The following is a 24,881-nucleotide window of genomic DNA, read 5'->3' as shown; positions in this document are numbered from 1 at the left end:
CTAACTTTGGTCACAGAAGGATCAGTGCAGAATTCTCTTAAATATATGTATGTATCTTTAATCCAGCAGTGGTGATTCTGGCCCCAGTGCAGCCATGCTGGTACAATCCTTAGTCTGAAGTATGTGAAGGCTGCACTAGAACTCTGGCACTTACAGCTGTTTGTCAGCCCCATGTAGCATAATGTCCCACTCCTGAACACCACACTGAAGACATAGTTTAATTTCCAGTTGCACCTCTCTCTCACAGTCAACGCATGAGCAGAAAGGATGGCATCACTAGGCTAAGGCCACGTATCTCCAAATTAACTCATTGTTTTAAATTTTGCATGGTATAATACTGGATCAGCAAGAAAGAATCTGGGGTCAGAAACTGGGATTCAGCTTGTGCTCTTTCTAACATTGGCTTAAGCAGGATAACACTGTCTTACTTTCTTGTAAGCCATGGCTACAACTTATTGGTGCAAATGCGTGACTCCTTGTGGGCCCAAAGTCAGTACAGTTTTGTTCTGTATTCCAATGTTTTAAGCAGATATGCTCAAGAAACAGGTAAGTGCATGCAGCAAGGTCATATGGCAGAGAGACAATGTAAGAAGGTTCTGTTGGTTCTGTTGCTAACATGTCACCACACTTAAAAAAAAAAAAAAAAAAAAAAAAAAAAAAAAAAAAAAGGCCTTTAAGCATCTACCCAGCACTTAAGGAATCTTTAAAAGATGCATGAAAAACTCAGCAGACCATAGAGGTTTCCTTCTCACTGACCTTGATTATATTGAAGGAATTTAAGAGCAAATACCAGCTTTCTGACCAGCAGGACTGACTAATTTTCAATGGGAGAAAACATTTCAGACAATCTAAAAATGCTAATTAATGCTGCCAGCAAGTGCTGTGAAATACAGAGAAAATACCTCAGAACAGAAAAGCCTTCATCAAAATGTCCTGAACTGCACTGTGTGATTGAATGTAATTGATGATGAAAGACTTGATCCACTCTCACCTAACATGAACTGGGCTCCCTCTGTTGTTGCTGTGATGTGGTTGGCATCGCCCTAAGTACGTGACAGCTTTTGTTTTTCATGTTAATGATATTATAGTTAGAATCACACCGTGACACAACTTGAAGGACGTACAGCAGATGTGGTGGGAGAATATTCTTCAGTCATGCATGCTGGAAACTGTGTAACACATGCAGCCACTCAGGTTTTATTGCACAACTGTCCCTGAAGGTGTTCCTTTGCTGGGAAATAGAAGGCATTGTTCTAGGGACAACTTCCAAAAGGCAGCTAATCAATGCCTCACACTTATTTCATATTCATGGTCAGCAAAGAAGATAAACAACTATGTAACCTTCTTTTGTTGTTTATTTATGAAGTAGCATAGGCATAATTCACATTCTTTCAAGAGTATTCATCGATGGAATCTACCACTTAAGGAAACCTTACCATTTACGTGGTCAAATTAATTAGGCTCTTAAAATGGAATTCACACCAACAAATTCTGTCAGGCAAACCTTTATCTCAATGACAATTTGTACAGTAGTGTTTGTTGTAAAGGAACAGCAGTAAGCAATTAGTGTAAGTACTTTAAATAGAAGGAAAACAGGATTGTCTTTCTCATCCCCTTTTCTGAGAAATTATGTACCAGAGGCAACGCAGCAGGTCAGTATTCAGGCTGGGAGAAGCAGCCACCTCTGCTTCTCTTGAATAGCCTGAGCAGAAGGAAAGCCACATACATTGTTGATGAGCCACTGATGATTATGATTAATGCAGGGACAGTCTCCAGCTATTCCCCCAAAGGGATCTGTGCACACACATACTTGGAAAAGTAAAGTGCAGTAAAGTAAACCACAGCATCCTTTGGGTCAGAGATGAAACTGCTTGTCTTTCAAAACAACAGCTACAGAGATAACCACAGCCTCACAGCCAAGCAGGTTGCTACTATAAAACATTTTTGAGCAAAAGACATTCAAACATTTCTTTTCAATGTACCTCTCCCTAGTATCTGGTCACTGCTTTCCATGGAGAAATCAGCTCTCCTGTGCCCTCATTGTTCATTCTGTAAAACAGCAATACAGATAAGGATAAAAGGCAAGCAGAAACTAGGAACAGAAACAAGGACACGAGCTGGCAGAAAAAGCAGTGTGTGATGTGTCTTTCTGTGATGAACAAAACCAGCATAAGCATGCTTCTCCTTCTTTATTTTGTTTTGTTTTCTTTGGTTTCAAAAGATTTTATCTTACTGAAAAAAAATATTATTTCTTTTTCTCTTAGATTCTTGGACTCACCTTTGCAATGACCATGTATTGTCAGGTAGTCAAAGCAGACACCTACTGTGCATAGATACCATTCCCAGTCTTTTTGCTTCTCCTCCGAAGGACACAGGAGAAAACTCCTTCATGCTCATTCTTCTGACCTTTTTTCCCCCTCTTTGTACTATAAACTGTGTATAATGCTATCTTTCTGGAGATTTTGTGAATCACCCCATTTTATTGAAGGAGGAAGAAAAGAAAGATTCAGTACTTGAACTGGCACAGGTAAGAAGCAGCCTTGTCTTTGAACAGAAGAAAACCTGCAAACAGCCATGGCTCCTTTCCTGCAGCCTACGGCAAGGCAAAAGGAAGCTGCTGATGAGGGGCACATCTGCAAACCAGCGTTAGGAGAATACTGTACTGACACCACCTCTGTGAAACCAGCCAGGTTGCCTTCCAGCATTTCACAGTCTGGAAGAGAAGGTGTAGAAACTGCACATTCTTCAGCATGGAAAGAAGGTACAGAGTAGCTCGCGCTGAATGCAGGTGTCATTTTACTACGGTTTGCACACAGCTGAAATGTCAAGAGCAAGCAGCCTTTGCTCCAAGTCTCTCAAGATGATTTTGTAGCCAGGAGAGGATCATCTTCAGAAATACGTTCTTTTAAAGGAGTATTTTTAATTTCATGTGCTGCGAAGTCAGGCTTTTAATCTGAATCTGTACAGTGAGATCTGGCTGTTAAGGGAAAACAATATTGAACAGTTACTAATTGCCAGTGGCATATAGGTGATAGTTGACTGTATATGTAGTATATGTTAGATTCATATACACACACTGTTCTGAAAGGAGGTGAAAATAACCAGCATCTAATCTCAGAAAGTGGGAACCTTTCTATCCCATTTTACATTCCAACTGAAATAACCAGGAAGGATTTCTTGTAGGAGGCACTATCAGCTATACCTTTGGGAAACAAGTAATTACTTTCAGCTGTATCTTCATTTCAGTAAACAACTTGTGAGTGGGCTCCTCAGTCATTCTACTATGATTTTATTTTTTATCATCTCTGTTTCAAGTTAGTCTGCCAAAAAATATCACTCATTTTCATGCTTGAAGATTTGTGCTATGCTGTCAGCTGTTCCTTCCCCTGAATGTCACCATTTCATTAATTTTCTCTGGAAATATCATCAGCTACAGGTATGATAGAGTTCTCCTTGCTAAGGAAAGATCTTCGCACATTGCTCATTTTTCTAAGAGTTATTAAGACTTCAGATGTTTTTATGCTTAGCAGGTTTTTTTCAGCTGTATGCTTACAATAGCCAAGGCACATCAGTCTTGTTAGAATTGAAGTCATCTCACATTTGTGCTTTTCATACTCATCTCCCTCCTCCTGGCTTCAAAGGCTGTTGGCTACAATACGCCCACACTTTCTGGAATTTGCAGAAATCTAAGTCATTGCTTTCCTTTTGCCAAGAAACAGCCACTGGTTGTCCCATTCCCCACTCTGCTTGAGTAACTGAAGCAATTTATACAGGACCCTTGTAGAATCTGAAGAATTAAATGCTTCCTGTTATTCAAACAATTCCCTGTCAGCACCCAGCTCCAGGTAATGCCGAAGCATCCTGGGGAAAGGAGATAGCAGGGAATAGGCTATCACAGCAAGCCACCTGGCCTGCTCTGGGGGGAGCAGCCTTTTGAGGATCTCTCAGCTACAGACGAGAGCCAACCACTGTGCCCTGTTTTCACAGAGAGCCCAGTGCATCCACTTCTACTGGGCCAGACTAGGAGCATGCATCAAGCTCAGGCACACAGGTTAACAAGATAACGGTGCTTACAACAGCAGGTCTCAGTCACAAGTGACATTTTGCTTACCTTGATTTAAGGCAATTTCCAGCAGTAAAGTTGGCCTCGCCAACCTACAGTATTGAACATCTCCTTAGCTCTAGCAGTAACCCTTCTCTGGACCTGCAAAACCAATGAGTCTAACTCTCATTTATGCCCCCTTTTATGCATCAGCCCCTGCAGCATGGGGCATTTAGCTGTGCAAAATAAAGTGAAAGTAATGCACTACTTGTGTATGTATTATGTGGCTTCCCAATCACAAGCTTTCATAGCAGCCTCACCACCACTAAAGGCTTTTGTTACCATGCCAGCAAGCCACAAATGTTAACAGAGCACAACCTGTGACTGAAGTTAAACAGTGAGTATCCCAGAGAGTACAGACAATCTGTGCCTTGAGCAAGGCTTACTTGTGGAGTTGTAATCACAATGGGCTTGATGCTCTCTGCTTCTTGAGCCCAGGCTGGCCTGTCAACAGTTGCACTCTTGGAGCAATGGCAGAAGTTTTTTCCTTTCCTTTCTCTCTCCATTTTTCTTAACTGCAGACAACGGTTGTAGCCTAGATGTACCATGTGTGAGTTTTTCCCATGATTCTTAGTTTGTACTCACTGTTTGCTTCTGCTGACAGCTCTGAGTTTCCAACACTGAAAAGCAGCATAACAGAATGATGAACACATTAATAAAACATTGATTTTTTAAGAAAGATAAAAGTAGACAAGTCTATCTGTAGTGATCCCAGCCATTAAAAATTAACAGATTGACAGCAGGCCCGATGGCTCAGCTGATAAGAGCAAACCGTTGTGCAACAGAGCTTCTGCAGAACGCAACACTCATCAGTTCGCCTGATGGTGGTGTAGGGAGAAGACATCACAGGCCTCATCCTGTGAGCCTCCCAATAATGCATGCTGAACTCTTAGAGCAGACTGCTAGGCAGACTTTCAGCTACACCTACAGAAATAAAAACACGAAATGAGAAACAGGGAAGACACATTGCATTTTCTGGTTCCCTCTAATCATGTGCCACACTTTAGGCATCCTTAGAACAAGACAAACTGCCTCAGTTTTCAGAAACATGTATCTACAGACAGTATGAACAGCATTCACTTTGTAAAACCCATTGCAACAGCAGCACCTACTGAAAAGAAAAACAACAAAACTCACTGCCAACAGAGGTGCTGGTGCAACTTATCACTAGTTTGAACTGGACTGTTTTCTATGTTTGATGTTATTGACTCTCTTCATGCAGCCTAGCAGATGTTATGGTGCTTAAGGCATTACCAGCACAATTCAATTTCAAACTTCAGAACATACTGACTATAACATGCCTCAGCTTTATCATATTTCTTTTCAAAAGCATTACATCCTTTTCCTCCTGATAAGGTCAGACTGTTCTGTGTTGTGTAATAGCAGCAATTCTTTTTTCTAAAAAGCCAAACCAGATTGTTCTGTATTATGTAGAAGAAAATGTGTAAAACTTGACATGGAATTGGTTGATTACAATTACCTTGTAGTACATAATGCCCAGTGCTCATAGTGCATTTATGCAGAGTAACACAGAAGTCATTCCAGTTGCTTCCTTTTGTGTTTTTGTCACTTTCATAGCAAGGTCTTTCATATTACTTTCACTTATTTTTAAACATGAAGGAGGACTCAATACATTTAAAGACAGAACAAAAGGCAACAAAGAGCACAAGGCAGAGAACTCCTGATTTAAACTCCTTGCTCTTTCTGCTTAATAACAAGATGTGAAGGCATGGGGTGCACAGCTGGACCTACTGAATACAGCAAGACCAGGATTTTAGCTTTTAGAGTCAGCCCAAAATACTTCTGGCTTTTCATCTTCACAGTTATAAGAAATATATATATATATATATTTAAGAAAACATTTTTTATTTTCCTGCACAGCAACTGTCAACAGCAGCCAAATCGTATTGCTTGTACCACAGAATTATTTAGCTCTAACATATTATAATGCACAATCACTGAAATTCACTCCAGTTTGCATTCTATGAGTATTTCTTTACTCCTCCCCCTCAAATTACATCAACTTGTACAGGTTTATTCTTCCATTTAATAATTACCATTGAATGCAGCACTGTATGTATGATTTGTAAAACCAAGAGGGAGAAACTGCACCGGAGTTGTACAAATACATTTTCCAGCATCAGCAATCTGGCTGCAGCGTGGATCCACCCAACCCCCTCACTGCTCACAAGCTGATTTCCATTTACCCATCAGAGCCCTTAGTGCATGTGGCTTCAGGCTGCTTCTTCCCCCATTCATAGGCAGGACAGGAGTTTGTCAGCATGGAAGAAGTTAATGCCCTTCACTTACCACTCGGCTTCATTGCTGTGCTAGATAGAAATGTGGCACTGAAGGTAAGCAGGAAAAAAAAAAAGAGAAAGAAAAAAAATGTTGATTGTGGCATTTATTTTAAAACCCAACTCATTATTAGCATTGTCCACAAGGATTTGTGCTATGTGTGAATGATCTTCATAGCTACTTAGGCAATTCACAGTAAGAAAACAAGTCAGGACTCGCTATGGGAAATTGTGTTTGGATTCCATTGTGAATTCTCTTAGATTGTCACCTGTATCTTACCACAGTGGGCAGATCTCCTCAGTTCCTTGGATTTTGTCACTGCAATGACGATTATACATTTTTGTGCATTCATATACAGAACAAAATTGAAAATATACATTTTATTTTTAAAAAATATATATTAAATATTCTTTAAACTTTACAACAGAATGTCTTTTGTATTCTTTTTAAGAAACAAACCACTGCCAGCTATACGAGTATATGCATACCATGTGGGCCAGCACACGCACTGTACCTGAATTAAAAAAAAGCAGCATACTTCTTTTTGTCATTTCTCATTACCTTTGATTTGATCTATCCTTCGTTATTGATTTTTTCTTTATTTACGCAGCTTGCCCATTGCCAGGTAAATTTATACTCCCTTCTGTTTCCTCTTAAGGGCAACCTGAAATTATGTGGTAGTCAATACAGGTAACGCTTCAGAAAATACTGGGGGATCGGGTTTAATAATGTAACAAAAAGCTGTACACCCAAAACCAATTGTCATGTGTAGAGCTCATCTGTCACTGATAATTCTGAAAGTGAGTAACTTCTCTTTTTCTGAGGTAGCTGCTTATATTCAGAAATTACTTAGGAAAACAGAGGAAGTTAACGCCAGACAGTGTTACAGTGGAACATTAGGGACTCCTGATCTCCTGTGTCAAATCAAAAGGAATTTTGCTTAGCCAAGTACCTTGTCTGACACTGCTTTTTTGTGAGCTTGCCTCTAAATTTGGTGCCTTCTGAGCAACATAGACTAATGGAAGGGTAGATAGACACGGTGTGAAAATGGGAACCAGACAGCTTAGAGATTGTTGCAGGAAACCTCACAAAGTTGGCGGACATTTCTTCCACCCTCAGGCCTGCATTCCTGGGACTTCCTTCATTCTGTTAACTGCACCACTAGATGGTCTCATTGACCACAGCTGTAGTTCTTTTCTGAATTCTGAGAAGATTTCCACTTCAGTCTTAACATTGTAACAATGAAGTTCACTATACGTTAAAAACAAACAAAAAACCTGTCATATAGAGATATATTTTAATGCGTTGCCTTTCAATTTCACATAGTCACCACTGGGTCTATCCTTCAGGAACGCTGAAGTATAACTTAATGAATATTATGGAAATTTGTGGGCAAAGAGCAGCTCTATCACCTTTACAGCCTAATTTATTTCCCCACTAAGGCTTTAACCTGGGAAATACAGATTACTATTGATCTTCAAGATCCCACTGTTTCAGAATTCAAAGTCCAGTGTACCTTCCCCAGCAGCTATCCTAGTTCAGTTGTCTTTGCTTCCTGAACTACACATCAGCACAGACAGGTGTTTCTATTTCAATCGGCAACAAGCTGACATTTCAGCTGACATCCAGCTTATTTCCCTCAGATGTACTTAGCACAACCCAGGAATGTGAGCTTTAGCTGATTATACTCACTGTGTAGGTTGAGTACTTTCTGTCTGCATGGCACTGTGGCCACAAAAGACAACAAGCTAAAGGTAGCAAATAAAACAAGAATGTACAGAGAATGCTTCCGAAGAGGCTTGAGGGCAGCCTATAAAAACTTCATCCCAACTTTTGGCTTGAGACATCTAAAGTACAAAATACAGAGCCCTGTATGTTTCTTACTTTCTGGTATGTTAAAAAAGACAAAGAATCTATTGTTAGTAACTTACCAAGCAACTGCAATTTGAAAGGCTGTTTCCCAGCAGTTTCTATAAGTCATTTTACCCAAGGCCTTGCTTTTTTTCTTTCTTTCTTTCTTTTTTTTCTTTTAAATAAAATATTCCATATAGAAATAGGTATGTTATTCTGTTCACTAGAAATGGTGATTTTTGTTGACCTGGCCAAACCCCTCAGTTTACATTCCCTCAAACAGCCAGAAAGCATTCATTACACCAATGCAAGTGAGAGAGCAACATGAGGTTCTTGAAAGCTGCCTGACAGTGGATGTTTCTTTAGTGAAGAGATGTCCAATCCACTGACACCGTTTCTGCTGAAGTTGTTTGGGCAGAACATTTTGTTATGACAGAGTTGCTTAAACACAAACTTCCCTGTACCAGTGGTTAAAGGAATAATTTGAAAGCATGGGATCCTTTATACAGTAGAAACTTCCCACTACGTTTCCATAGGACTATTACAGGATGTGGTTTGAATCACAGACAACAAAAGAAAATACATAGTTGTATTTATCTGTAAAACAAAGTAAATTTTGTACAAGGTACAGCATAAAAAACAATTATTAACATGTACTGCCTATGTATTTATTTCCCCATACTGACAGTGAGAAAAGTTTTAAGTGTAAAGTACTCATCCTGGAGATAAAACAAATTACTACAGAAATAAAGGGATTTCGGGAACTGGTTTGTGAAAGTCTATTCAGATGCACCTCACCTCCCTCCTCCACAAGGCCTTTCCTCAGTCACTGATGGACACGATTAGACAATTCTGATAGCATCCAAGATGCTCAGATCAGCCTCAGCTCAGAAACATTCCCTCTGCTGTTTTGAAAAGCTCACCTGCACCCACACAGTACTGAGGGGATGAGCACTGTAGGTCATCCCCACATTTTTCTTTGCGGCAAAGCTAACTGTCCAGGTAACTTCTACCCCAAAAAAATCCACCAAACAAAAGCTCTACACCGATATAGCACTGTGCTTTCATTTCTGAAGGAACTGAACTCTTCCTTCCCGCCAAGAAAGTTAATTTTATTTACAGACTCAGTTAAGATGAAGCATTTGCAAGTTCTTTAGGAAAAGAATGTTTCAGCATGGAGCTGGTTCTGGTGCTTTCTTGGAAGCTCCCCTCTTTCCCTCAGTGTACCTATACCAGATGTTGCTAATGACAGTCCAAGTCACCATGATTCTTTATAATCAGGACATCACACAGCCCTCCTCCCTCGCCACCAATTGCTACTGGTTTGCAATTGCAGGAACTTTACCTGAAAGTGACATTGGCATTAGATGAGTACAGAGCCTGCGTGGGGCTGCAAGCAAGGAAGGGCTGCGGGGGAAATTCTTCCTGCTATGAGCTCAGCTGCATAAACTTGACAGTATGTTAGAAAGAGAAACAGGAATGTTTCCCCCCCAGAGTCAGAAGCACTTTGACTGTTCTAGTGAGCAGCTAAGTTGTGTTACTTGGCCTTTCAAGAACAGAGATGCTCCTAAGCCTCATAGTTGAAAGTAGTCCTACATTCTGGGGAAGAACAGAAGTTGTGAACTCAGACCTGTGTGCAACTGAAGGCACTGGGAATTTACAAATGCAAATACAAGAGTGCATAAATTGAATGAATGTGTCGTATCATTACCCACTCGCTTTCCCTAAACTAAATAACTTACCAGCTTGGAAGTACAACTTGTTGTCATGGAGCCTGCTTGATATTTGGTGCTAATAAAAATTTGAAGTTTATCCTGTGAAGTCTGTGCATTCAAGTTCTTCCCTATTAATCACCTTCTTATGTCCAACTGTGCACCACAGATGGCTAATGTGGCACAGTACATTCTTCACTATCAAAACATTCTTTGAAATAAGTCCTTACATGTTTAAAGGAACTGTTATCACATGGAAAACTGGCATAATTAAAAAACTTACTGGAGATCACCCATGCTGGTGGAATCAAGAGTTAATGTACATTCAAGAAATACACGTATGTACCTTCTTCTCAGAATCAGAATATTGCAGTGCAAGCAATCTTTGTTTTTAAAGGATGACACAGGATTCCAATTTATCTGGATGTTTATGTTTGCACCAAGAAAGTCAAGGAAGAAAAGGGACACTAAAAAATAACAGATACTAAAAATAAAAAGCCCCCACAAAAACCAAAGATGGAGAATATGGGTGAAAATGGAAACAGCCAGAAGAGCTGGGCATGCAATTGTAGTCACCTGAGCAGTGTTCTTCCTTACCATACGGCACAACGGAGCAGCATCCCATGAAACACACGGTAAGCCCTTCACAACAAGCACAAAAAGATGCTCCCAAAACTGAATCTCAGCCACAGTATATGTAAAGTACACAGTACAGTAAAGTCTCTCTACAAACCATCCCACCCAATCCGTGTGATTTAGCAGACGGAGAAGTTCTGAGTTTTGTGTGAACGTGCAGGTGGTGGATCCTTGTCTGTAGATGCCACAAGTCAGATCTACATAAGAAAAGCTGCGATGCCTCACTGATGCTGCAGCCAGGGGCATCAGCTGATCCCTGGGTACAGTCTTACCACCTCAATCAATCATACAAGTTACTTCCTAGCAGAGGCACTGCAGCTGATATTGTCACCCGAGAATGGGAAGCAGTCACCAACCCCATCCTGAGTATACAAGGTCAAAAGTATAAACGTTCAGTGTTGTTTTGCTCACCTTTGATGCCACTGTCGTTCCATTCCAGCTGCTTGCCTGTCCTCTTCCAGGATTCTGACAGCAATTCCATCAGCTCCTTCCCCTTCCTGATGCTTTAGGTTCACAGAGCTTAGGAATGATGAAAACAGTTACAAGGAGTACAGAAACTGATTTCTCTTATCTCCTCCAGCCGTCAGTACTTCCAGCCTCCCAGGAGATCAATCTATGGAGAAGTGAGGGTGAATTTATATGTAGTTTAAACATCTGAAAACTGCTGAGATCCATGACATTTTGAGAACTCAGCGCATGGCAGCTGACACATCACTGGCTCTCATGGAGCACAGTGTCCTGCAAGTTAGAAGGTTCCTTGACATCAGTGCAATTATACAAAATGTCAGGTGTTCAGACCTAGCACCAAGTGGCTGAGTGCCCCGCTGCCTTATTTACACAAGAAGCTCTTGTAAAGCACTAACAGAAATTCACACAACGCAGCTCCGATGATGTAAGCTTATTTCATTTTCATTTTCATCCAGTGACTTCTCACTGAAAATTAGAGATTCCCTGAGAGTTTTATAGCATGAAGTGAAGTGGCAAATTAAATTGAAATTGAGATAATCCCCAGAAATGTGTACACAAGTAAAGCAACTCTAGATACCTTTCAGACTGGCAAGTTCTTGTATAAATAAGAAAAAGTAATCTCCTTCAATGAAGGTGTTCTCAAGCCTTTCAGTTTCTCTGAAGACATTCCCAAATGAATCACATTGTGTCTACACTATCATCTGCAGTGGGACCACTCAGATCTCTATCAGAGAATGAATTAATATTGAAATGTGTTATATGAACCAGAAGCACCACTGAATTTCCCAGACAGGAGTTAAAAAAAGAAAAAAGCAGCAGTGTGAGGCAGCCGTTTTCTAATCTCATCTGGCTGCTCTACTGATAGCACACAGCTCAATATAGTTTTTATTTCAGTATTTCCACACAGCAATATTTGCTTATGTGAAAGTTTAAACAACATCTTGGTTCATGTAAGAAAGTTGCAGAGCAACTCTTTTTCTTTTTTTTTCTTTTTTTTTTTTTTTCCAGTTTTGGTTAAATTGTTCCAGTGGAAACAATATAATAAATGAAAAAATGAAAATCCTGAAGGAATGACATTCTGCATATACAGACACATAACACGGAATTTAAGCCCCAGGAATGAAAGCAGATTTGTCAGCAGGAAAGGCTGTGCTGCATTTTCATTTATGTCTTCAGTGCAATTTCTGAAGCAGAGAATGTGATGATTCCCCAGGGAAATTGCACAACCACAATGCCTAGGCATATTTAAAGATTATCATTCAGGGCTTTTAAATCCAACTCTGTTTCCATTAATCCACTGAGCTGCCGGCCCAATCTCACATTGGCAGGCTTGCTCACTCTTTAACAATAGAAAGCTTATTAAATATTAAGGTCTTAATCTTAAGTACTTCTGTATGTCTGAGAAGTCCCAAATAGTGCACAGGAAACAAACATTTCCCAACTAACAAACAATACAGAAGGGGTGGTATTAGGTAAAGGTGGATGTCCCCACACTAGCAGGAGAACTGTGCAATAAATCCATTCACCTTAAAGCAGCTGGCATGTCCCCACAGCCACGTTCTGCCTTGCTTGCTTAGACACTGGGTTCGTTGCCTTACCTCGAAGGACAAGAGCTCACTTCTCTCCTGCTTGAAATGCCAGCACAGCCACAAGAACGAGGTTCATGGAAGGATTCAAAGCACTCAACCCACCCTCAGGACAGTTTCAGATAGCAAACAGTGGTCAGGTGGGCAATACGCCCACAGGGTACAACGTGGATATTGCCAAAAATGAAAGAAAGAGGAGCTTAGAGTCTGTGTGTATGCATCCAAACTCAGGTCAGTCAAGTCCAAAATACTGCATTTAGTGCTGAATCACTGGAGAAACACAGTTACCATGTCTTAGAAAGAAGTTCTGCAGGTAATGCATTAAAGTGAGGAGGCACTCAGAGTTAGAAAACAGATAGGGCTCCAAAACCCTTACTGGGGATAATACAGCATGCAGACATACAATGTAAGTCTTTCTGTACTGCAAGCCAATCCCTTTGTTAACAAGGGATTACAATCACAGCATTTGGTATCAGTTACACACGTACAACTCATGTATTAACTCCTATATGTGCAAAACTCAATTCGACAATCCGCTCCCGCAGAGCACTTTGGCAAGGTTTCTACATACAAGAACGTCAGTACATCAGATTTAAATATCCCAAGGTGTCCCGAATGACTGCAGGGCATGGCCATTCACAAGAGCCCAGAGGAACGTGGTTTCTTCATTTACTCAGAGCTCAGCAATCTTTGCCTTTCTGCCAGCTGCCTGTGCGGCCACACAGAGTACAGGGAAATGTAAGGTCTGAGAAGCGACCAGTGTGAAACCAAAACAACATTCTGATTCTTTTGTAAGACTGAAAGGCCGCTCCTTTAAACAACTGCAGATTTGGTAATGAAATGATCTCCCAGTAATCCTATCAGTCCTTCGTATGTGCACTAGCTCAGCTTGTTTATGCTTTACTTCATACTTGGCTGTTTTATAATAAGATGCCTTTAGGAGTACTCACTATAGGTGCTTACAAATGCTCCTTTATGCAGAAAATAACAAACCCAAACAATGGAATCATTTTAATAGACTTAAGGTACACAATAGTTTGAAAGAAAATAATGTGTTACTTACAGAAGCATGGGAAGTAATTATTCAGATAATGTGCAGAACGATCTCTGGGACATTAAATAAAAATAAGCATTTCAGCTTCCTTCTAAATACATTCTTTATAATCTCCTAATAGGTAAGCCAAATTTGCTTTTGCCATAAATTCTACACACCCTAATACGAAGCTTGGCAGACTTATCATTTAATTTCCTCCTTTATCCTTCTTCATTCTTAAAGTTTCATTTAACATTGGCAGAAATGAGCTAGAATAGCTCAAATTAAGTGGAGATCAACCATGATTACAAATGGACAGTTACCAGCCTCTACTCCAAATACTCCTGGAAATAAAAGGGATTCCTTCTCCAAAGCATTACTGCTCCTCAGACCAACATCTGCCTTTTCAGACAGACCATACATATACGGTACACAACCCATGACAAGGGTTGCAAACATGATGTACTTTTTAAGGTGTACTCTAACCTACAATGCTGTAGGGTTTAATTTTGACTGAATAATTAGCCTCATCTTCACATTCCTAAATAACTTCTGATGCATATTTTCAATAGCAATGGAAAAGGACACAGCACAAATAACTTCAGAACTAGGCCAGACATCCCTCCTCAGAGCAATGCACATTGGAGCTCACAAAATGCTGCCTTGCAGCTGAACATCAGGAATTTTGCAGTCTGACAGTAACGTTTTACAGTGAAAGAACAGCGCGGGATGGAGAGATGCCCTTAGGGAACCCGAGGGCTTTACAGGTGCCTCTCACTTCCAGCTCAGCTTTTCCAGTCCAACACAGCTCCATCAAAAATTCAAAACCACTTCCATGTGCAGTGAGTCACACTGCTGCCCCGCTTTGCTCGTGCTTGCAGTCATTGTAGGTGGCATCTCCCTACCACTGTGATGAAACTGCCCAAATTTAAGTGCCTGACACCTGTCAAATGCTTCTCACAAAGAAAGATTTTATTATTTCGGGTTTGTTCTGAAATTAGAAGTAAATTCTTTCAAACGTGACTGTTTACTTCCCTGTAGCAGAAATGCTAAGTCACAGGCTGAAGCAGTGATTGAGCACCTGGTGGGAAGGCACGGCCAATACAGGGGAGCTCAGGTGATGCAATGTATCTGAGTAACTGGAAGGGGTGGAGCCAGGATCCACCCCTTCCCAGACCTCATTTAAGGGCTGGCACTGGAGACAAATGGGTATCATTGAAGATTCCTGTGTACTGGAGGTCTTCTAAGGGTAAGTAGCTTCTTTCCTTTATTTCTATGCTTACGGCTGCTGTATTTGGGCATATCCTCACTTGTTGCAGCCTAGTACTTTTGTTCCTCTGCTGGTATTGCTGTGCTTTCTATTGCCATTCTAGAATGGCCCCAGATGAGTGATTTGATGCTGCTAGTGGAAATGTCTTAAAAAAGAAAAGAAAAGGATATTATTATGAAAGCAGCAGGATCCATGAAAACTAGCTGAGCTATACAACTGCACAGTACTTCTGTGTGCTCAGAAATGCTTTCCTTTTCATCACGCAAAACCACTTGCTGCTCTGTCTGTCCTTCCAAACAATGCCTATATACTTAGTGCAGGAAGGGTAAAAGGCATCACTACTACTTTAATTTCTCCCATTCTCCCTCTTTCAGCGCAACTGCAGGAGGTGGAGCTGGATCATCTTTTCATTTGAGATTCATTAAAAGAATGGCAATCAGGCTGCAGCTGTACTGCTAAAAATCTGTTTTAATTATAAACAACAATAAAAATCCAAGAACCCAAATGGGCTCCCAACACACAAGTCAGTGGAAAAACTGGATGTGGAGTCTTTAAGCAGCGACAGTACTTGAACTGCAACAATGCCTGAACACCAGGAAAATCCATGTCTTCACCTACAAACAAAATGGCTTGGGACAGAAAGATAAGCAGTGGTTTGGCTCTGACACCTCACACACACTGACCATGCAGTGACTTTCAGAGACAGAAGTATGTCTTCTGGAGCACATTCTTAAGTGAAGTTAACAGCACAAGGTCAGCTGTGCAAAGGAATCGAGCAGAACCTTCTCACTTCTTTTCTTTTATCTGAGTGAAATGCAGGCAATGACCAGGGCACTGGAAGAAGTGTTTTTATGCTGGGCTGGAGAGAAGATGCCTCACGTGAAAAGCAGTCTCTCTAACAGCATGAGGACAGAACTCCATTACCCTTCTTTTAAAGCACATAACAGTGACTACATGATTAGGAGAGCAAGCTTTTGAAAAATCCAGCTGCTGTCTTCAGCTTTCTGATTTACTGCAGCTGTTAATTCCTCCTCTTGAAGGTGCAGATCACTATTTCTGTTTATTCTTTCTAGATTTACTTGTCCCCATATCCAGAAGTGAAGTTCTTTTCAAAGCTGTTCTTCCTTAACCTGTAGGAGGAGGTAGAGGGGGAATAGCAGCATGCTCAACTGGATTTCTGTGCACTGATGCATGCACAACAATTTGTCAACAGATCATGAAGCTTCTCTCAAAGTACTGACTGCAAAACAGTGCCCATGAGAAAGGGACTCTGCTTCGCTCTAGTTTCTGATGACTGCAGTAGAGGCCAGCCAGCGGGTAATGGGATAGAGAGACAGAAACCTTGGCTCTGTTTGACTTTTTGACAGGCTTACTATGTGACATTGAAAAAATTACTTTTCACGTGTTTTCCCTCCATCCTTTATCTGCCAGTCCTTGAAAGCTGTGCTCTCTTTGGAACACCATCCTCTTCCAGCATGTTGTGCGTCTCCTGCCTCTTTTCTGCTCTGGGAACCCTACCTGCACTTTCAAAGCAATTATTTTCAACAACCCAAAGTTCCTGAATTCCTTGCCAAAGAAAGGAAGAGAGAGGAAGGTGGCTTCTTATCTTCTTGATAAATGAGTTTAATACTGCACATGCTTGAAATTCAATTTGTACACCAATATGCATATCTCAGAAGGGAATGAGCACTTACAATATTCATGTTGTGAACCACAAAATTAACTCAATAACTTAATTCTCTGCCAAAAAGCATTGGGTGAAGCCATCAGAAGAGTAGCCTTAGTTTTTACGGGTACACTGGCCAAGTATAGAACTCCAAGTATTTCATATTCCTTGGCTCCAAGAAAGATGAGGCACAGGAAAGACCTTGAAAATGCAGAGGTTTGGCTTTGTTTTGCTTTGCTGAGTAGGTCTTTCTCGCTCCTACAGGAGTGAGAAGAGGAGAAAGCATCTCTTCTGAAGGCAGTGGCTTCCCTCCATTCCCTCTCTCTCGTTTCCCTCAAACAGCCATGAGGGCTCTGCTGCCCTGCCCTGTCCTGTCCACCTCCTTAAGAGATGCAGATAAACTCAACAGCAACTGCTGAATGGAGGAGGTGAAGACTGAAGTGAAACCTGGACCTTGCTCAAGCCAAATATTTGAGCACTCTGCATCAGAGCAAACTGGCAAGTCCTCACTCTTCTAGGGAAGATTAATATTCTCCATCACTTTATTTATATAATTTTATCTCTCATCAAAACAACAGATAAATCTTGTCACATAAAAACCAAAGCTCTTGAAGCTTACTGCGCATTCTCTTCTTTATCAGTCAGTAATCCCAAGTGCTAAAACAAATACCTAAAGGCGTGATTTAGCCCTTAGTGCTTTAAAATAGTCAATAGATGTCTAAAGTGGGCTTTTGAGATGTGAGCTCAGCCAGTCTCCTCTGTACAAATGCATCCTTATGTCAACTACAATTTCAGGGTTGATATGAATAAAGAAAGAAGGAATTAGATGGAATTTAAAATCCTGGTGAACTGCTTGCCATAGAAAGTCCATCTAAAACAATTCCAAGCTAACAGCAAAAGCAATTTAATTTTAATAGAAAGTTCTGGGTTAAAAAACATAAGCAGCATGCAAAGACCTGTACAACAGACAACCATTTAGTGTTGTAATTCTAAAGGCATCATTGAATAAAATACTTTCTGAAGTTAATTCAAAATGATAGCAGCAAGGTACCCAAACTCCAAAAATCAATCTGCCTGGTTAAGCTGCATCTATAGTTGGGGAACATGAAACAACATATTTGCCAAGAGAGATGCGTGCCTCTCTGCATACATTTGTGGAACTTGAGTGAGTCATACAATCATCTGAGTTAGAAGGAATCTTTAAAGGCAATCTGGTCCATCTTCCCTGCCATGAACAGGATCACCTACACTACATCAGGTGCTCAGAGCCCTGTCCTGCCTTCCCTTGAATGTTGCCAGGGATTGGACATCCACCATCTCTCTGTGGTGAATGCAGCCTGTGCCAGTGCCTCATAGCCCTTATTGTAAAAAACTTTTTTCTTATATCCAGTATAAATCTTCCCTCCTTTCTTTTAAAACCATTTACCCTTATCACAACAGACCTTGCTAAAAAGTCTGTCCCCTCCTTTTTTTTTTTTTTTTTTGTAGCTACCATCAATTACTTCAACCATCCCTACGTGGTATATTACCAGCTCCAACTCAAGTGCAGAACAAAGGAACTTGAACTTCCAGGTAGCCAAATACATCAGTTGTTTTAAAGAAAACAAATGATTGATTATTAGCACGGAGTCTTTTTACAGAGGAATGTGAAATAGCAGAGTTAAAACAACGTGACTGTTTTACTCACACAGCTTCCATCTCAGCAACTGGAATAGCAAATATGTGCAAGAGGGAAATGAGAACAGAGGTAGCTGCTCTGAGCAAAGCTGAGCTTTCCCACCCTACCACTGAATCACTGTGTAACTGCAGGGATAAGGGAGCCAGTTTGGCAAACAAAACAGCAGAAGTTCTTTCTGTCCTCCCTCACTGCAACTGCACAATGCTCCCAAGCACCTTTCCCCTAACTCCTACAGCACAAGAATGCAGACATTGCTCCTGCTGGGTCTTCGTCTACTCATGGCTACAAGTGTAAAATCAGAGGACCTTTTCTCTCTAATATTTATTAGGTTTTGAGTGAAAACAGACACGTCCAATTCTAAGGAATTTCTTAAGTTGGGTAGACACTGCACATTTGCTGTTTTCAGTCACAGACCCATTCTCCATAACTGCAGACAAAGAGCATAAACCAAAGGCTCTGGCACCCTGGAGGGGACCTCACTGAAATGCCTACTCAGGCCATTTCTAAATGAGGTTCTAAGGAAGAATAGAGGAGGAAACTAACGATTAGCAAAAATTAGTGATGTCCTTAGGGCTTAAGGGTTTTTCCTTGGGGTGAGATTGAGCTTCTATAATACATCCAAACACATGAAATAAGGGAAAACAATATACTCAGTCTTACCTTTTTGAGCAGGATGAGAAGCAGAGGTAACTGTGACATACAGGCTTTACACGGTGGAGTAAAATGGTGAATGCCAAAATCTTCTGATTTCCACTCCGTCCCCCATCGTTTGAGGAAGGTGAAGTGCATCACTCAAGCAATCCTGCATATAGCAAGATCATCACAGCAAAAGATAAGAGAACTGGAACATAATCCAATCTACTGTGGCTGCATGTGCAGAAAAATACAACCATCCTACTTGGCTGATACCAAGTCACTGATTTCAGAATCACAAAGCACACAGTCTACTACTGGAAAGTCTGTACCTTCCTGCCACCTCATCACACCTGTTGCAATTAGTTGCTTCAGGTGAATGAAATTAGGAGAGCTGGAAAGTTTCTAGAAAAATCAATATGTTGCTCCTGTACATTGAGCACTTTCACATGAGCTTCGTTAACCACCTTCAAAGCAACATGTGGGCATATGATGCAGTTCTGCTCCCACCTGAGAAGTCGCACACAGAGGGGCAGATTTTAGTTTGTTTTATGCTTTGCCTTCCCACACCAGGTAATTACTAAATCTTACCTTATTTAAACTCCACATGATGTATGGATCAAATGTGATAACCTTTGTGCCCCATGAAAGCAACTCCCAAGTGGCCCTTTGCTTTGCTTTCAGCAGCTGATGTGGAGAATATAAAATAACACATTGTTTTAAATCTGAGTCTTGGACTCCATTCATCCACTTTTTTTTTAAATTAAAATTTGTAATAACATTTTATTTCCAAAGTAAAACACGTAAAGACAGATTTTCAGCTCTTCATCTCAAATGCTAACAGATGATAAGTAACCTTATTTATTTTAGCAACATTTTGAAGAACCAGTGTTAATCAAATTCTATTCTGTTCTAACTCCAAAAAGCAAAACATGGGGAAATGCAATTAGGGCCACATGTAAGAAAGCTCTGCATCAAGTAGGTAATTGATACTGTTCATGGCACTTGAGATCTCGCTATAACATATGGAAATTTGTTCCTATAACAGTCAGGTGACAGAGCACAACTTTTTGTCTTCTTACCAGTACTTTAGAAAACTGAATGATAGAATATTCTGTTGAAATAAACACATTTCTGCTTTACTACTTGCTACATGATTTTTGCTGCTTTAACAGGAACACCAGATATTTCTCCCCATCATACCTTGATTCTTTAAGTCCAATATCTTTGGCCCTGCAAGTACTTCATTTAAGAAGTATTTGCTTCTAAGGAAAAGCAGACGTAAAATTTTTTCCCCACTTTACCGAAAAATGTCTCCATATACCACAAAGCAGTGCTTTCTGTTCTTTTTGAAACACAGAAATGAAAGTCAATTGCCCAGTACCATGGTTTTTACAGCATTGCCACTACAGCACTCTCACCCATTTCTGCCCTTTGCTCAGCTTGCTCCCCTTGTCAGAAGGGAAGACAAAAACAGATGCCCTACAGAACCCACCTTTGTACCAGCATCTCTCTCGTGTCATCTTCTCACCCAAGCAGTGAGGTGTAAATTTCAAGAGAAACTTGCCTTCATCATGGGTCACTGGTGGTACACAGCTTTTTTACATTCTGTGATATGTAACAAAACACAAGTTGACACTTAGTTGAGAAACTAAGCGATCACAAGATAAATCAAGAAGCAAGTCTTCATTCATTCTGGAGTTCAATCAAATGCCTGCCTGGTACTTTATTTTCTGAGAACTTCATGCTAAAGAACTATGCTTACTCTGTTTCTTTTTAACTGTTATTTTTAAAGCAATACATATGTTTTACCTTTAGAGACAAAAAGGCAAAATCCTTAGCCTCATGCCATAAATTGCTCGAACTCACAATGTACTTTTCCTCTCGTATTTATTCTTCATGATTTAGTAGGGTTAGTTTGATCTTTCTGACACACATGTATTCATTCCATCTCTGAGGATGCTAAAGACAGTTATCCCTAGCACAGCTGTACTCAAAGACAAACAGAACAGTTGAATCTCAGAGAGAATCATCACAAGATTGAAAAAAAATGAAGAAAGAAGTGTGACAAATTACATTTATCCTTTCTAGAGAGGAAACAATCTATTAAAATGAAATATTTTCTTCTTCCCCAAAACTTTCATTTTTAAAACCACTACCTACTAGCTAGTAGCTGGCAATGCATGCCATTTCAGATCCCAAACTCGTCCATTTGTAACTGAACATCTTTTTTTCTGAGACATTCTGGTTCACTAATGCCACTGAAAGTAGAAAAATAGCATAATAGAACTTAATTCTTGTGCAGATACCATTGCCAAAAGTGACTTTTAAATTGCTTTTGAACGAACCAGAAAGCTCAAGTTAATTGAACATGAGGATTCACGTAGCAAATTATCTCAGTACTAATGGTATGGAAGAAAGAAGCCTGATTAGTAAACCCTGCTGGATACTGCAATGTGAGAAGTCGAGAGATGCCAGAACTAAATCAGTGAGGTGAAGATCAATAGTTCTTTAATCAATGGTGGATTACAGTGGGATTTATTCCGCTGAAACAAGCAGGGGCAGATAAATCCCCCACTGAGATTAATTACTGGGAAGGGTGGATGCAAAGAGAAGGAGTGCAGTTATCTTTGTGACAACTGTAAGTGGCAAGAAGAACGCCAGTGGGAGTACAGAGCTACTGCCTGGATCTCTGCTGGGGACCAGCAACACCCTCATCAAATTCCCACCACCTCCCCTTACTTCCTAACAACAAACTGCCTTGAAGCCTGTGTACTTCTACAAACAGAAAACTTATTAACCAAAAAGCAGGGAAATATTGGAGGGGACAGAGCTGTTTTTAAACTAGTTAACAGCTTCCGAGTTAATTAAAAAAAATCTGTTTCATGGAGGCAAAAGCACCAATGTGTGCAGTTAAATAATGACAGCTTTATTCAGAAAGATAGTGACTATATTCATAGCACCTACTTAAATAAAGGCGTTGTCAGTGCTGCTGTGGTGTTCTCTTGGGGTTATCAGCATAATCCATCATTATATGCATACTTCTCATTTCCATTGTAGCCTTTTGTGCTAAACACTACAGTTCCCAGAAACTAATCACTAATGCATCATGCACTGGTGCTAAGTACTGTAAAATAAGACACTAAGCAGGCCAAGTGGAAGAGAGAAATAACAGAGCGTCATTCCTACTTACAAAAATGATTTAGAAACAAGTCATGAATCAGAATTACTGTGATTTTGAACCACAGAAGCAATGTAGTAAAATGAAGAAAACAAACAGAGCTAACAGTCAGTATTCAATCCTTTACCAGCCCTAGGGTATGGTATCTAATTGCTCCCCTCACACCCACCCTCTTCATTTTATGCTGACTTACCTTATTAAGAGACAGCAGGTTGCAGAGTCCAGCAGATGTTAAATTTGCCAGACATAATCTGATTAATTTATTTGTTCACTTAAATAATTAGCAGCAACTGTTTGAGAGATATCCACCTTATACCCTGATCAGATGGTATCAGTTTGTCCATTTCATTTCTTGCAGAAAAAAAATCTAGAAAATATTTTCAGTTCTAGTGTCATCCCAGCTGTGCAGGTCGGTCTGTTTCTAAGCGCTGTGAATTCAGAAGCTTTCAAGTTTTTTTCTCTGAACCTTATCAGAAACCAACAATCATATCTATGTGGCAAAACAAGAAGTTCTTTATTGAGAAAAATGCAAGTTTAATACAGATATGAAATAAATTACAAAAAATGTTTTCAAAATCACCTCTCCGGGATACTCAAATTAATTGAAGGTGGAGTCTCAGTGAAGCAGAAGTCTTTCCCACATCATCTCTTACTTTAAAGCAGGTCATAAAAATAATCCAGGCCTTGTCCCAGTTCCCAGATGGATATACCAGTGCCCAATTCTTTTGCAAGCTCTAAGCGCAACTGGACGGACTAAGACAAAGACACATATAGCAATTAGCTTTTAGTCAGACACTCCATGCTGTCATCTCTCTCTGCCATTAAAAGACTTTAAAAATAACCATCCTTGAACTTCTGAAAAGCCCAAAGTCTGTATTTCAAATTTTCTCTGGCTAGCAAGCACTCATTCAGTAAGAGACAGTTCATTACGCCGCTTAATTCAATGACCTAATGCATGATAACCAGCTAAATAGACAAAATGCCACCGAAATAAATCTGATTTATGAACTATGCAAAGGACTGTTCTAATTTAAGCTATCATTTCCCAACGTACAGAAATTCTAACTCTTCCCAGAAATTTCCCAAGGGTAAAATAAAACTTTATTACTGAAGACAATTAGAGCAACCATCAAGATCTTGTACCTACCCTTGCCTTCTCCCAGGACAGAGTCATAATTTTCATTATCAGAATTCTATTTTTAAGAGATTCTGGGAGATGAATTTAAAACGTATCCTTATCTATGCTACTGCCATTGATGTAGATTTGGTTTAGACATTGGTTTACAAGGGAAGTAACGTCACATTTCACGTTCTGTACTTCTCTCAGTTCAGACAATAAAAACAATTAATTTTTTTTGAGCCTTTTACTTTCAGGTTTTCTTACTTTGAAGTGCAGCGCTGTTTGAACAGCTCACACCACAGGGATGTCTTTAAAACTCACTTCCATAGGAAACAGAACAAAATGTCAAGGTGTCATTAATACATCTACCAGGCCTGGACTTCATGCCTGCCTTTAGCTAACCACAAACAAGTCAGTTTTAAGCACATAACCTACCAGTGATTACAACATTAAAAAGGGGAACAAACACATTTGTGAGTGGGAAAATAAGCCAAAATTCTATGTTCCATTGACCGTTTTGATCACCATGATGTGAACAACTCTTTGATTCACCTCAGCACAGAGTCTCTAAATATTTCATTACAATCTTGAAACCTACAGGACTGAATGTTCTTGTTCAGGCTAGGTCTGACTCTAGGAGGGTGAAATCCTAACACAAGAGCAGAGAGAATGTAATGTGATAACATGCAGCACAATCTGTCTTTTCTCTGATAGATTTGCAGTGAAATTTCAGGGCAGATACTAGCAAGAATTTAGTTAGACATAGCCATTCATATCCCATATGTGCTAGTACTTCCACCTGCTTTAGATTAATGAAGGGAAATACAGTTGTACTAACAGAGCATAAGACAATATTCCCATTCAGAAAAATGGAGCTTTGGAAAATTTCACAATAGTATAACCATATTGAATGTCTCTGTTCTCTCTAAATATGATGTGTTTCTTCTGCAGAAGCCAGCAGAGGCCTAAGATTCTGCCTTTAGTTTAATTGGAGACAATCTAAAAATAGCTCACTAGGAATTAAGGCAAGTAACCATTTATCATGTATTTTGGTACACTGCAGACTACTCTGCAGTGGACAGAAACTGTATGTCCAGCCAAAGGTCTTCAGTAAGGTCAAAGTTGTTCAGAGAGCAAATTTTGTCAGTCTCTTCTCTGACAATCCAGCATCTGTTAGCACATGAACTGTGCGCTCAAACAGCTCCTTTCAGAGCTCTGGTTTGCCCTGGTGTCTCTCATCTCTAGACACTGCAAAGCTTCAAAGATCTCCTGAACCCCATTATGCCTTAGACAGAATAAAATATCTTGCACAGCAAGCTGAAGCCTTTTATCATAACAACTACAACAGGGTGAATTCTTTCACAAAAGTCTAAACCCAGTTCAGTATTTTATAAAGTGTCTTAATCATCCAAGTCAAATAAATACTTCTTTCCTCTTACTGCCCTGGGCCAGAAAAAGTCACACCTACCTTCAGTGTTGGATAGAAGATGGCGTGTTTTCCTCCTTTATTTCTAAAAAATAAAGGAAAAAAAGAAATAGTCACAAACTGCTTTAGTAGACTCTCTTACAATTTTTAGCTGAAAAATACAGTTTTATTCCTTCCAATCAGAAGGAAACAAAGACGGTGCTTAAGAAAACTGCTGACTT

At 40.1% G+C, this 24,881-nt stretch overlaps 2 protein-coding genes across 20 annotated transcripts in view; one reads left to right on the top strand and one right to left on the bottom strand.

Moving 5' to 3' along the window:
* The window catches only part of TSPAN4 (tetraspanin 4), a 396,192-nt gene extending 389,363 nt beyond the window's left edge, over positions 1-6,829 (top strand). For all 9 annotated transcript variants that reach the window (XM_085224349.1, XM_085224346.1, XM_085224350.1 and 6 more), the window contains one exon: positions 2,265-6,829. In XM_085224349.1, coding sequence (XP_085080475.1) covers positions 2,265-2,333 — 69 coding nt within the window. In that variant the 3' untranslated portion in view covers positions 2,334-6,829. The remainder of the gene's footprint in view (positions 1-2,264) is intronic.
* The window catches only part of CHID1 (chitinase domain containing 1), a 125,130-nt gene continuing 101,586 nt past the window's right edge, over positions 1,338-24,881 (bottom strand). For 5 of the 11 annotated variants that reach the window (XR_014883429.1, XR_014883438.1, XR_014883433.1 and 2 more), the window contains 10 exons: positions 24,703-24,745; positions 22,695-22,867; positions 22,308-22,604; positions 21,097-21,194; positions 20,429-20,541; positions 19,525-19,620; positions 18,961-19,102; positions 11,011-11,212; positions 4,489-6,450; positions 1,338-2,977 (listed from right to left, as the gene is read on the bottom strand). Coding sequence is in view for 1 of the 11 variants with exons in the window: in XM_085224344.1 (XP_085080470.1) it covers positions 22,769-22,867; positions 24,703-24,745 (142 nt within the window). In the remaining 10 variants the exon portion in view is untranslated. The other 6 variants (XR_014883430.1, XR_014883431.1, XR_014883435.1 and 3 more) reach the window with 6 other exon arrangements.

This window comes from Meleagris gallopavo, chromosome 5 (assembly GCF_905368555.1).
Source record: "Meleagris gallopavo chromosome 5, MGAL_WU_HG_1.1, whole genome shotgun sequence".
Classification (NCBI taxonomy): Eukaryota; Metazoa; Chordata; class Aves; order Galliformes; family Phasianidae; genus Meleagris; species Meleagris gallopavo.
The sequence above is the reverse complement of the archived record's forward strand: the minus strand, read 5'-3'. Positions and strand labels throughout refer to the sequence as shown.